Source organism: Apteryx rowi, unplaced genomic scaffold, assembly GCF_003343035.1.
Source record: "Apteryx rowi isolate R43461 unplaced genomic scaffold, aptRow1 scaffold_63, whole genome shotgun sequence".
NCBI classification, from domain to species: domain Eukaryota; kingdom Metazoa; phylum Chordata; class Aves; order Apterygiformes; family Apterygidae; genus Apteryx; species Apteryx rowi.
Genome location: NW_020450905.1, coordinates 2435273 through 2450383, shown reverse-complemented (window position 1 = coordinate 2450383; position 15111 = coordinate 2435273). Strand labels below are relative to the sequence as shown.

General features: G+C 41.1%; 1 protein-coding gene across 1 annotated transcript in view; it reads right to left on the bottom strand.

Moving 5' to 3' along the window:
- BMPR1B (bone morphogenetic protein receptor type 1B) overlaps window positions 1–14691 on the bottom strand; it is a 30090-nt gene extending 15399 nt beyond the window's left edge. The window contains exons 1-3 of the mRNA XM_026084196.1: window positions 14537–14691; window positions 5277–5379; window positions 4190–4292 (exon numbers count right to left, since the gene is read on the bottom strand). Of these exons, the coding sequence (XP_025939981.1) occupies window positions 4190–4292; window positions 5277–5379; window positions 14537–14679 (349 nt within the window). The 5' untranslated portion in view covers window positions 14680–14691. The remainder of the gene's footprint in view (window positions 1–4189; window positions 4293–5276; window positions 5380–14536) is intronic.
- Window positions 14692–15111: the final 420 nt, after the last annotated feature.

Sequence of the window (15111 nt, the reverse complement as noted above, 5' to 3'; positions counted from 1 at the left end):
AGCAATGGAAGTCAGCAGATTTACACCCAAAGCGTTGCACTACCAGAACTCCTAATGCACCGACACTGTTCACGCTGCTTGCGTGTTTACGTCAGTTTGGGTGAGAGATGAGCAAGACGCCAAAATGCTAGGCAAACTATGATCATTTTAAATGACTCAAACACCGTGCCCAACATTTTCAACGGCTTCTCCAATTTAGACAACTAAACAAACATGGTTTGATTTTCCCAGAGGCACTCTGAAAGTGCTGTGTAGCTCTTAAAAATCAGAAGACTTCATCCAAATGCATCAGACATCAACATGTCAACATTTTTCACTACCCAAAGGCAATTATGCGATACAAGTGTGAAGAAAGCACGTGAGACACAGAGGAACGTGTACAGTCTCCGAGTTGGGAAYGGCTCACGCAGATCACAGTAGCGCTGCTGACCGCGCTGCCTCGGGAGGTTATGTTCCCCGCGCTACTGAAGTCAGCTAACGTAGCTTTATTAATGATTCACTAGGCACGTCATGGGCCTGAAACGGGCTCTCGCAAAAGAGGAGAATAACTTCCGTATGCCTTCATATTTATTTGGCTATGTATGATGAGAGGCAATACTCATGATAAGTGAGCTACTGTCTCACCTTTCAAATACTTCCTGTGTTTCCAGTGTTTTGGCAGAATTTCATTTGCTGGCTCATTTGAGGACTTCATAAACCAGCTGGCACATGGTTAACAAAAAAAAAAAAAAAGACCCCATTCCTGTATTTGCAACATCTTTTTATTCTGCTGACCTGAGCCAGATCAGTGCTGCTGGGGACCAGCTCTTCTCCTACAGAGCATGCTGCTCCCCATACAGCAGCAGGACAAACTTCCCTTCCCCAGCACCATTTAAAGCAGGTGGGATCACTTCTTGGGCAGGACAGAGGGACAGGGCAGCTCAGCCCTGGAGTCCGCTTGCTCCCTGGCTCACGGGCTTTGTGCTTACGCCCGCGGCGGCACCGGCTGGTGTGATGCAGATACTCCGTTCTTACGAAGTCCAAGGCGGTGCTGTGATTTTTAGTGTTATGTTACTTGGCAACGCAACATGCCAAGCAGTGGGGTTATGAGAATAAGCAGTAGCTGCTGAGGAGGCAGCAGTGAGCTATTACCTGGGAGTGCAGGGGGGAGGGGGGGGTCACAAAATAAGCCAGCAGCAGTTTCGGGAAGCTTCTTCATGTTCCTTGGCTCAGGGGTAAGAGCAAAGCCCAGCAAAGAGCAGAGGACAATTCTGAGTTGTAAGAAAGCAGTGATGTGCGCGGGGGTCTGTCGTCACGATCAGCAGAGGATGGGAGAGATGGGGACAAAAGGGGGATCTTCAGTGATGCCCAGCAGCCTTTCGGTTGCTTCCTTGTGATTTCCCCCCTGCTCTCGCCATTTCTTCAGCTCGCTTGGCCATCCGCGGGACTGGGCTGATGCGTTTGTTGAAAATGCCACGCAGCAGGTCCAAGGGCGAAGTCGGTGTAGCAAAGGGAGGGGAGGTTCTCCTCCCTCCCCAGGTCCCTCCAGCTCACAACCTTAAGGCCATCTCGGTAAAACCGGCGGTGAAATCTGAGGCGGGGAGACTGTGTGCACACATCAAACTCCATCACTCCTCCAATCGTTCCCTCGCCCATTCATCACTAGCGCTACAAGCAGGGAGCCAGACACGGTGGCACCACCACTTCTGCTTATATAGGCTTTAAATCAGTAAAGACATATTTCTCCTTGTGACTGGTCTCAGCCTGCACTTTCGCTGGGATTTCCAGGAATATCTTTTATTGTTTAAAATAGAGGTGTTGTATCAGATCCAATTATGATTCTCATTTCCTTAATAAGACAGATGCACAACTGGGAAGAGGACTTCGTGGTATCTCTGGGGTATTTTATCCTGCTAGGTCTGTTACTAGGATGAGATCAAAACTTAGGCTTAGCTGTTGCTACTTTCTTCCACCTTGCTTAACAGAGCTTTGCTGCATCAAGTGTTAATTCCTCTAGCTCCCATTTTCCCATATGTGGTCCTCCTTTCTTTTCGTGGAGAGAGGGCAAAGCCCCCTTTCCAGCACATACCAGGTCTGGAAAAACACTTTCAGGGCACAATTTGCTTGCCTTTGTAAGATGTTACCTTGGTAATTTGCAGTTCAGCAAYCTCTGACCTGCAGCTGGATGATCTCCCTAGACTCTGTTTCCCATGAGAGATGACCTTGGACATAAGTTCACCAGAAGCAAACTTTCTACTGTTTTTAAATGCTGAGTAACGTACAATATTTTTCATGGATTCCTGGAGGTTGTGAGGTTGTTTCTATAAGCTTGTTTTTAACGTTTTTTTTTCCCTCCAGAACTCACAGTTTATGTTAAATTTTATTTACAATTCTAATAGTATTCAATCATACCCTAATTTAAATGTTTCCAATAGAAATAATGATCACAGTCATAGTACTGGCAACAGTTGACATGCAGTATTTGTATAGGGTTGCAGTGAGGATCTATAGTTCAAACTATGGCTTTTCCCTGAGCTTTCACACTAGGATACAGCAGTGGCAAATTAAAACAGGTCTGGCACCAAGTATGACATAGTTGCATAAGGCTTTAATGAAGGTGCTGACTTCAGTCCTGTTCAGCCACATTTTACGAAGCAGCTTCTGAAATGTATTTCCCCAATACACTAACAGGCAGGATACTGGTATTGCAGGGCTTATTTCAAATAAAAATCTTCAGAATATGTTGAATGAATACATTGCCTTTTGTTTGTCATAATAAATTAGACAACTTTGCAATATAAAGCAGCTAGAGTCCTGTTCCAACGCTATAAAATTATTCTTTCAACAAATATTCTCTCTGCTATTTAATGGGTCTGCCACCACAGTGCCCAAGTGATGCTTTATTTACCCGTTATATGTACAGAGCAAACGCAAAAATCTTGGATCAGCCAGATCGCTAAAATCTTAATAAGGCAGATGCCTAGTTTTAGGCATTCGTTCAGTATTTTTTGACTGGTTTTAACATGGAATTAACTCAGTCAGCAACATGAAGAAATCACGGCATCATTTTCAAAACTGAAATGACATTTATTGATATACTAAATAAGTGTGAACAAATATTGACTTCCTTTCAGGGCTTCTCTCTCTGTCCAAAGCACTTTTTTAAAAAAAAATACATAACATGCTGGGAGTCAAAATTTTATGAGGCTTCACTGACTTAATGGCTTGCTAGCAAATATTTACATATTACCCTCCACAGGCCTGATTCTGCAGCCCATTTATGCAGAATTTCACAGAAGCGAGAGGGACTGCTTGCACACCTGAAGGCTCGCTCTGAGCATGCATTTGGGTATCTGCTGTTGGTGTAAGTAAGTGTGCATCTGAGCACAGATTTGGATTTTCAACCCATCATAACTGAATGCAATGATTACAGATTCTCTTGCAAGTTTGAACTGATTCTCACAGACTAAACTCCATGCTGACCACCACGAATCTTGGCCATTGTGCCAAGGCCAAGAATATATCATGGGTGAATGTTACATTTGCTTAGGAATCACCATTTTTTAAAAACGCGTTTTGCAACACCCAGGCAAAATTGTTGTWACAACTTTCAGAAAGCAATATTTAAATAAGACGAGCTATAACCTAACCCAAGTCTTACCGGGAATCCATTAAGTTAATACATTTCCATTTGTTCTCAAACAACAAATTAAGAAAATTGTTGCATGACTTGTTACTCTACACTCTATTTTAAGCTATGCCTGGTCTCAGATGTGTCCAACGTAAGTTACTATGGAGTTATGGACAACAGCCATTTGTAATGCATATTGCAGTGACAGAGAGAGGATTCAATCTCAAGGTTTACTACAAAGCTAAAAACACACAAAGCAAAAGGCCACAACTGACCTAGGTGTTTGGATGACTGCTAGCGTGCATGTCTGTGCTATGACAATACTGTGCAACTCTAATGCATCTCATGTCCCTTGCATTTATGCAACATAAATAATAGTAGGTATCAGCTACAACAGATCAAGGCACTGCTCTCTCTGACCTAAAGCAATTCAGATATACTTTTTAATACAGTTCATCTTTCTAATCATGTAGTGTTGGGGGGGGGCGGGCTTTGGTTTTGGCTTTGTTTCTGTCTGAGGTGCAAAGAGCAACAGCAGGCAAAGATCAGTTTGGGGCTGAATTTACCTCTTCCCCTTACCTCGATTTTTCAGAGGCGGCAGCGTAGGATGAAGATGTTTGTTACAGTAATCTTGACCTGTGCAACACTCAATAGATCTTCTTTGGTGTGGAATGGGAGTGTCCTGCAATCAAAAATGTCACAGAAAAYGCAGTAATTATCTGTGTTGTAAAGGTACACTGTCATTCTGGCTCTTGAGAGAAAGGTGTGCATGCTAACTGGATTGTGGTCTATTACAGATTTCCAGGATGTGTGGAGTAAGGAGTTGTGCCACCTTGTGTATTCAGAAACACTTCATCTAAATTCATCCCTCACGTATCTCTGTTGATGCCCTTGTGCTGCAGAAGGGCTCTATCGACTCTAATGGTGCAAGACAGAGCTCTGACAGTTACATATGTGCATGTGTTGGAGTTATATTATATAAATAAGTTAACTCGCGTATTCAAAATAGTTTAGCTAGACTAATACAGAAATTGCTGTGTGGATTAATTTACCTGTCATGAGAACATGGGTAAAATCCCTTCCACAGACCTTGATGCCGCCCTGGCTAGATTGTTCCTGTACTCATGTAAAATCATTCATGCTCAACTGTAGAAAGGGCAAATGCTTTAGAGCCATCTTGCTCCATTGCCCATACCCCTTCTATTGCTGCAACAAGATTTGCTCTAAGACAGGTGATTATTGGACACTAAGTGAATCTCCAGCATCAAAAATCCAAAACCCAAACAGAATTGCATGTAAGGCATAAAGGTTGCTGTGGTCCATAAAATAACTAACTTCCTTGCCTAATTTAGCTGCTGTGGAGACGTCAAGAATAAGCTTGCATTTCACTAAATTAGAGCTTTATCTGAGCAGGGATGTTACTAATTAATAGTAGCAGCAACAAAACCAAAAAACTAAGTTATTGTTAGGAGCASCTATAATATCACCAGCATAAACCATTCTCGGATACATTCCCAGAGGCAAACCCCTCAGCAATCAGTGCAGAGCAACTACTTGCCAGCTGAACAGAAGTGCAAAAGATGGACATCTTAATGCCTGTTGACTGCACTTCAACTGAAAGCTACCAAAAAGCCAAACAAAACTTACACAGCAAATGCTTTCTTACCCGACACTGAAAGTCTGAGCCCTCTAATCCTAGACATCCCTTGGTGACTAAATGTCCACCGGACTCATCTTCTTCTATTATGGTGAAGCAGTAGCCATCAGTGCTGAGGATTGGAAAGAAAGAATGAATCAGGAGGAGTTTTTCAAGTGAAAAATGTGCTGCTAAAGAGAGTCTTAAATGTTGTTCCTTGCAATGCACTCCTGCCGTTAACAAATCAACGTATTTCCTCTAACAGCATGACAAAAYACAAAGAGCTAAAGTACTAGGGCACATGAGGAAAAATGCAGGCTAGAAGACAAAGGCGCCCAAAGCAACTTGTTGCAATGAAGTCCAGCAACAAATGACAGCACCGAGGATCAACTTTTCCATGCACGAAGGAGGCTGTGCCTCAAAGCTGACACACTTCTCCCAACAGTTCTCAGCTATAAACCCCATTAATAAACATCTTAATTTYATGTAAATGCCTATAGACATTACAGTGTTAAGACTTTGGAAACCTATACAACTGCAAGCATCAGTGCTACAACAGGTCTGCCTTGTGCATGAGAACGAAACATGGATACTTGCACCATGGGGGAGACCGAAAGAAACAAACATTTTTGAGATACTAACAGTAAAATACTATTAAGGGTGATTTGTGATACCTGTTTTAACCATATTACAAACTGCAACACTCTTGTGTATGAGTCCTTGAGTTATCATCAACATCCTTCATAATTGTTTACATGGGTTATAAGCCTAAAGTGATCCGTAATGCTTCCGTTTACAAGAATGTGCACCGCAGAGGACAAGTATCCTAACAGATGGCGAGATGGTGCTGGTGATAAATGTCCTTCCTTGATGAAGGTCAAATGCCTGAATGCTATGGAAAGAGGGGGTGGAGGGCACAAAAAGAGCGGCAGCATTTTACTGAGACTGCTGTACATTAATTTCTCAGTGCTCTGAGGGGGGGCACGTAATGTGTAAGAAATGCAAATTGACTAACTTGCAGGAAGAGGATCCAAAAATAAATAAAGAACTCTTTAATACAAGACATTTAAGTCGCATAAAAATAAAATATTCTATTATTTCCTCAGCAAAATAACATTGGTTATTATGTTCAATGAATATATTTCAGAAGAGAACAAACAAACTCGGTTAAAAAAAGGAAATAGAAAGAAAAGAGGATTAGAAAATTTAAACACGAGCAAAAGTTCAGATGATTCGCTCCTCACTTGAATGAAAGGAAAGCCTAGCAGAATAACAACAGCAAAGACAATGAAGACATGAAGACGTAGGAAAAGAGGGACACTGTTACACGTTGGCTAGCTAAACACAATTTGCAAGTATTAGCTACAGTATAGACAGATGCTGGATAGGATCATATCAAACATTTGCTGCAGCATATTTTTATATTAGTGGTGCAGGGTCTAGCCACAGTAAGCTTATTACTTCAAATAATAATCTATCACCGGTTATTGACTGCTGGATTTGAAAAGTAACCAGCGGTACATTATAAATTACTTTCTCAGAGAAGCAAGCGATGACTTCTGCCCTTCTTTGACATTGTGCATACGAGTAAGGCGAAGGAGACAGTAACCCTTCTGGGCAACAACCACCTTGATTTCATTGCTTGAGCTTAAGATAGGAACGATAGGATTGCCAAGAAAAGAGACTGTAAGGAATCCATTAGAGCAGAATATTATATTAGATTAGATTTTATTTGTTTGCATGGTGCCTTTGATTCAAAGTAATGAGTAAGTTTAACCCAGGGGACAGAGCAATGAAACAATAAATTGCAATCAAGTGAAACACAAAAATGAATTCCACAGCTAACAGTCCACAGTAAAAATCAAAATACTCAGGTCACAAAAGGAAAGATGGAGGGGTGGAGGAAAGAGTCAAATTGTTTGCAGAAGGGAAAGAGAAGCAAGAAAGTCAGTGGTATTATTATTATTATTATTATTATTATTATTATTATTATTATTATTATTTTGACTTGCTATGGGACTCTGATTTTTAGTTCATATTTGAAAATTAGATTTAGGATCCCCAAGCACTTTAGTCCTTCTGAAAATTTTATTCCACATCTAGAAAGACAAACAAAATTAGACTGCATAGAGCAAAAGGGAAGAGTCATAAAACTCATGTTTTGTATGGACACCAATACAATAATGAAGGAAAACTATGACAACATTTAAAAAAGGCCTACTGAGCAAAATAAAAAGGGGTACTGTTTGTTTCTATCTATCTCTAATGAAAAATAAGTTAGAGAAAAAGTTGTCATGCAATATAAGAATCCTTTATTCTACTGAAGATTTCTCAGAAATTTGGGAAAGAGATTGAAGTGACTCTTCTGAAAAGTAAGAAGTAGCTCTTAAATGTGCCCCCCCACCTCCGGCTCTTCTCCTGGTTCAGAGGCCGTCAGGAACACCGCGCACTGCAAGGAAAGGGCACAGCATAGCCCTGTGGTTTTACTCACTACCCTGCCTCATACCTGCTAATGGTAGATACAATTTTTTTTAACATTATGACAAGTTAGAAACAATTCAGATAAGTCTGCCTCATTTCTGATTTTTTGTTTATTTTGGTGATCGCACAAATAGAAAAATATGTACATTGTTGATGTTGAAACACTGACAGACACTGCTGCAGAAGGTGCTGCTACCAGTACAGGTTACCAGAACAAAAGAGGTGATCTTAACTGAGACCTTTGCTAAATGTCAGAAAAAAAGGAACAGAGGCCAGCAGCTTGCAGCTGTCCAAGCAGATGTCCTTACTGGACAACAGCCATGTCTCACAAGGGAAGCAACACTTTTGCTACCAAAATTTGACTGCTGATGGTTTCCTGTCCTGCCTTCTATGTGCACTGCGCAGCAAGGTTTGGCAAAAAATAATTTGTCAAAGTGACATTATTTCTTCATTTAGTGCCTGTGACAAATAGGTTGGCTAAATAACCTGATGAAAAGATTTCTTATCTTTAATATTGTTTGCAATTAAGTCTGTATGAGTATTATTATTTTTGTCCACACCTCCTATGTGTACTTCTGGCTGTGGTATTAGGATGAACTACACCATCTTTACATTTCCATCCAAAGCAATATGACAAGTTTCTGCACTGTTCTTAAAAATGAGGAAAAAACGCTAGGTTATGTTAGGTACAGAAACCTGGAAGTTCATATAGCTCTGTAAAGACTGGCTGAATTAACTTAATTGAAAAAATGGCTTAGACTCCCAATTTGTGTCTAATTCATGTATTTTGTCACATCCTTCACTCAAGGAAGATGATGAAGGCCAAACTTAGCAGAATCTTGTCTTTGGAGTCTGTCCATAAAACAAAGAGCCACTGTAAATGTATTCAACACAGGCTCATCCCCCCCCCCCCCAAAAAAGTAAGCAGTTGTGCATCAAAGAAGTAGCCTGAAACCAAGTGAGAAGAAGAGCGTCACACAGCTGTTGAGCCAAATGCACCTTCAGACGTGTGCGCAGCTACTTGGAAGGTAACTAGGGACACGCAGATGTAACGAGGCAAAGTTGGCTCACAGTGGACCAAAGTTTCTGGCCACACAAGTTTCCAGCTGCGTGATGCGGGTCCTGTTCTGCTGCGCGTGGTACCTCTCGGCTCGCTGGGAACACTGAGGTGTTCAACGATGACCCTACAATGCCAGACATGGAGAACGGAGGGTACTCGATGCATCCTGACAGGGCACCTTTTCATATACCCTGCCTTCCATACATGTCTGTTGATCAATGCTATTTCCATACGATCTGCCTCTGCAAAATCTGCCTGTACTACTCTCCCACGACCGAGACGTGACCCAGCCCACCAGACACGTCTTGCATCTTTCTTCTAAATCACAGACCGGATCAAAATGTTTTCCCTGGTGTGCAGGGTACAACACAGAAAACAAGCCACGACGCCAATCTGTATGGCAGAGCCCTAGAAACTGCGCAAGCTTTGTGCAGAATGCATGAGATTTGACAGGTCAACCAATGTGAGAGCATTGCTTGGGGCACAGCAATAGCACCAGGGATGAGTACCTCTGCATCCTCACCAGGATGTTTCAGTACACCTTAGAACTATGAAGAAGCAGAGAGTCAAAACAAAGCTACTTTTCTTTCTCCACTCTTTTTCCCTTTTTCTTTTCTTTCTTTATTTTGGCTCCAAAACTGAAACACAGACCATTTATTTCACTTGACCTTACGATTATATTGCAGATATATTTGTAAGATGTATCTTCTTTTTTAATGATAGTATAAATTTAACATAGCTATTTATTATTTTGGAATGTTTTCTTGGTTTAAGTAAATTCCATATGCAAGGGAAGTACTTTGTTGTCACTTGTGCTAGAATACCTGAGACTTCCCTTGCATATGGAATTTACTTAAACCAAGAAAACATTACCATTTGCCATAAGGCAAATACATATTGTACCTATTAAAATCCTATATGGGCTATCCCTGAGCAAAACTAAGAACAGGCAATTTCTGGAGCAGGGCTGAGAAGTGCAGGACAGGGAACTTGGATTTCAGTTTGAGTACTCGGGGAGACAGAGGAGCCACCCACTGAGCAAAGCATGAGACATATGGTCCTGGCAGAGGAGGAAAGAAGAGAAAGACTGAAGCTTGCTAGAATTCGTCTCTGCTGATTTTTGTTTTTTGTAGGTTTTTTTTGTTTGTTTTAACCACTGAAGCGGACTTAACTGCCTCCAGTAGAGTCCTGTATAAAGGACTACATTTCCCCCCCCCCACAAAAATTTTTTTTTGAAAGGCTAACTTGCAATATCTCATCATGGCTCCTTTCTTAGAAAGTGTTCAATTTTACTCCTCTAAAAATCAAAGCTGCCTAAGAGAAAGGATGCTTGAACTTAGTGTTTTGGCCAACTGTTGAAGGCTTCTTCCCTCTACATGCCAAATTACAAAGAAAATCCAATCCTATCATCTGGGGAACATGAGAATGAAAATAAAATCACTCAAGTGAATTATCACCTTTGCTAATGCTGAGAAAGCAACTTAATTATTTTATTGCCTTAGATGACCAAAGTTACCTTAAGACACAGCTGGGGAGAAGCACAATCAAGATCAGTAGGCAATACGTAAGAAATTAAACTCTATCAGCCTGATCTTTACAACTGTCAGCATTTATTTGTGAATGGAAAAATGAGAGTACCACTAGTCACCTAATCAGCCTCTGCCTTTATTGCAATCCCATTATGGTCATAGCCAATTAAATTTAACACTATTTTTTTAGATATACAATTAGTTATGATTAGACACAACTGCACCGCCCACACATTCATTGCATGTATACAAAACTTGAAATCAAACAGTAAAACAAGGTCCTAATTGTCTTCAAAGCACTTTGAGCTTCTTTTATGAATCCCACAGATGTACAGAAAGAAAGAAAGATAGAGTTTCAACAGGTTGCAGGCTAACACATCCTTTACAAGCAGAGAATTGCAAAACTTTTACAACTACATTATTTGTCAGGGCACCTGAGCACACTAATGAGCCATAACAGCCCCAATGTGCCTCACCTGGGCCCCCATGCAGGTCCCCACCCCCCCAGCCCCACCCAGGGGCTGATTTAAGCTCAGGTCTGAGCAGCTAGCACCCYCTTGAGCTATGTTGGGGTTGGACCTGTCTTCAGCCCATCTCCAGCCTCATCTCACAGATGGATCCTAGGACACCTTCCAAGCATCCAGCTTGGCCCATTGTGTTCAGGTATGGTAGGATGAGGTCATGGTGGGTGGTTGGTCCATCACCCTCAGCCCCATGTGGTGTGGCCCTGCTCCCTGACACTAGCCCTCTCTAGATGAAGTGTCTCTGCTTTTGGTCTCCAGGACATGAAGGGCTTGACCACTTCCTCTGCAGGGCTGACGGACATCAACTGCATACATTTTGTGCTAGGGTAGCTTAATATGAGATATACAATACCCAGAACCTCAAAAATCTACCAGAATCTGATTTTTTTTAATCATCCTTCTAAAAACAACATTAAATTCCAGCAGATTCAGGACTAAACTCCTATTTAACTCACCTGTACAGATAYGACTTGGGAAAATGTACCAATTGCCTTAAATAACTAATTTAGTGTAGGTTGTTATGCAATCTTCATAATTTAAGACTAAAAAATGTTCCCTGTACCACACACTGCTCAATGTTTGCAAAATTTTCAGTGGGGTCACACTGTAAAGAATGCTTTAACTAGAGCATTTACTACCATTTACTGTTGAAAGAGAAAATAATCTGCATTTGAAACTGTGGTGTTATCCTTAGTTTACTCAAGTATTGTGGAACTTATGCTGCAGCAGTATAAAGAAAGGGGAAATCTGTGTATGAGTGCAGCAGACTGTTAGAGGATTTGAAACAGATGTGGTTAAGAATATTGACTTTAAACGTCTAAAAATGCAATTATGGAGAGGATTTTAAATGGCCACCAGATGTCCTCATTTTTATAAAAACATTCAGACTGCTAGTACTACAGTTGGCATCTGTGCCATTGGAGATAAATGCCTGCAGAATTGGGCCAAAATCTCCAGGTGGGATAGCAGGCTGCTTTTTCCCAAGACATTCTTAATGGTGATTGCTACAGGACTGGCTATCTTGTGCTGAAAGTCTAGTTTAACTACACCTGGAAATGTTTTCTTGTTGACTTTGCAGAGCACCCCTGGCTCCTTGGCAAGGAGAAATTGGTGGGAGCCTGGGTGGAGGGAGTTGTCTGACATCCCCCTGAGCCCTTGACGCAAATTTGCTCAGGGCATTTTCCTGACATCAGGGCTTTGCCTCATCCATGCCTGGCTGACAGCTCAGGGCACCGCCAGCCCAAGGCTGAGCAGATTGATAGAGCTGCGGAGAGATTCARTTTTATCAAATTTAATTTTTAGAAAGCTTTTAGTGACTACATACAGGGCAAAAGATGATTAACACAACTTTTAATCTGAAACAGCTTAGCTGTCCTTCAGACAAATACAGTGCAATCGATGGTATTTGCACTTCAATATGGTGAAGCTTCTTTTATAGAGAGGTTAAATGAGAACTCCAGATTGCTTTAAACCTGTGCCAAGAGTCATTCAGGTTATACTGAAATAGGAAAATAACAATCTGATTAGTATGATGATCCCAAAATAGAAGGGGGACTAGCAGTCCATGCTTACCTGAGTGGTCTGAGCCAAATCTTTTGAAACCTGGTCTCGATGCAGCCAAATAATTGGAAACCTAATAACTAGTCCTTCCCAAAATTAGAGTTAGCACCCCTTTCACACCGTAAGCTCCATTTTTACTTTTCATCCTTAATGCCAACTACATAGTAGGGAATTTAAGCAAAAGATGAGATTAACAGAGCTAAGCAAATATAGGGAAAACAAGGGCTGTTGTAGTCTTTGTACACAACTACAGCTCCCATGCATGAAGGCAAGGGGAGCTGTAGGGAAGATCACCATCCTGAAAAGGATTATTGCTGATAAACTACAAAGGTAGGGTATTTAATGTAAATTTTAGATCTTCTATTTCTCTAAGCTCTTGAGCAATTTTTTGCTTATACTGTCGCTCCTTGAGCAATGGGCAAGGAGGATAGTGCTAGGGTGACAGCAACAGGCTGGGAAAGGGAGTAAGTTTGGTTAAAATGCTAGTCTTTTGACTGTTTCTTTTTTTGCTGAGCTGAAAAGTGAATAATATTTTGATGGGTAAATTCCAGTTTCAATTTTTAGTTTGTCTACATTAAACCCAGAAATWTAGAAATAAATGCTACACTTGAATTACATAGTGTGAGACTCACATTACAAAGCATAAATTCTACAAAGATTATGAAGACAGAAGTGGTTACAATTTTGCATTTTGCTACTTCTTAACTGCTTGTATGTGCCTATCCTTGGGCACTAACAGCTAAAAACAGATTTGGTTTGTGATACTGTAAGGGGAAACTGAAGAGATTCTTTGTTTTTAAAGCATCACAGCAAAGGAAACTGTGCAAATTCTTTTTTAACAGGACATTTGCTYGTAGTTCCTGACAACATTAAAAATACTTAACATCAATGATACCTATGAAGCAATGTGCAACAGCAGGTCTACCCAGCTGGGATATAAACCCTGTTCAATGGGTTCATTAACATGATCCCTTTCTGTTTTCTAATTTGTAGATTAAAAATCATCTGCAACTTCTGTCACTGCATGTGTARGACAGCATGTGTGAAAGCAGTGTCTCTTGCTGGGCATGAACAGGAAACAGCCCATTCCCACAGCGGGGGACCTGCAAATTGATAGCAGAGTGGGGCTTTTACAGCTCTTTAAAGGGAATGCCATGTGAGAGCAGTTAGGTCCAACTTCTAGCTAGAGCATCAGTTTGGAGGAGGAGTGGAAAGGGAGAAATACTATTTATGGCTGTCATCAAAACTGACATGTTTCTGTGTGAAACTGCAGGCTGAGCAGAATGAAGTTACACAAAAACAACACAAATCCAGCAAAGCCATCCACATCTTCAGCAACCTTAGGTCTTCCCCACCTTTTTAACACACCGCCTGGAAGAAGCAGCCAATACAGGTAAAATACTAGATTATTTCACCTCAAAGAGAACTGCATTCCCAGCTGGCATGTCCAGCTGGGCAAATATACCTGTGCTGTCCTGGCATACCCRGAACCCCACTGGACTATAATAGTTGATGGTAAATACCCCCAGTACCTTACCTGCCCTAAGTAAGCAGAATGGAGGATCTAACATGTGGCCTCTGAGGAAGCAGAACTGAACACAAATGAGAAGCTTACAGTACTCTAACCAAGCAGTCAAATACAAGGAAGACTACTCCTAAGAAAATATTTAACATTTTACCTCAAGAAAAAATCATTTTCCTTTTATCATGGAGGTAAGAAAAAATTAACAGCTTGAAAAGCCTACAAAAGGTAGTTCAGCTATAGCAAAGACAGAGCAGGTTTCTTATAATAGTTTCACAGAGTGATTATAAATGTATAAGCATTCACATTTTTATACATCTCCATTAAGTCTCTTATTAACTACATACACATTTTAAAAACATACTCCTACCTCCAGAATATTTCATATGCAGAGAATGAATACAAGTATTGTGTAAAACTTTAAAGGTGTGAATATCCTAACATAAAAATATAAATGTGTAGTTGACACACTTAAGTAAAAATTATCTGACTTCCAGACACAGCATACAAGCAATTCTCACTTATATTGTACTGCTAAAACAAACTGCAATGCCCAACTTGGGACACCCACAGGCCTTCCCATGCTTCTCCACCAAATTATTTATCCCACAAACCTGCAGGTGCTGTTGACTGAGTCTTCAGGGCAATGGTGGTGGCACTGGCAGGACAGTTTCTTCTGCGGAGGGGCAGGTGCTGTGCTCTCACCGTTGTCTTTTCTGTTCTCTGTGCTCAACTTGCCAGAACTTCGCAAGGGCATGTTGTCTAGAAAACTGGCTAGAAATACAAGGGGGGAAAAAAGAAAYGTTTCTAGGCTGGGCTGCAAGACTTGAAGGCTTTAAAATATTTCCACCCATCAAAATTAGAGCAGGTGCTTTGCACCCAGTAAATTGAACTGGGTATTTGTTAAAGATCAGCTTTCACTAGAAACCTCTGAAATGGTCACCATGGTGTTTGGGGCTTATTGGGCCTCAGTGACATTAGATTGAAGGTGCTGATGTTTGAGCTATGCTGCTGCCAGTGTTACAAACAGAGATACGCTGTGCTTTTCAGACCGCAGAGCACAGCTTTCCTCCTATTGGATTATGTAGGTCAACTCCTTGGTTACACCTTTGCACTTTCTTTGTCTTTATACTTGGCACACATCTATATCCACTGAACCCTATAAAATAGAGTGGAATTTACAGTGCTC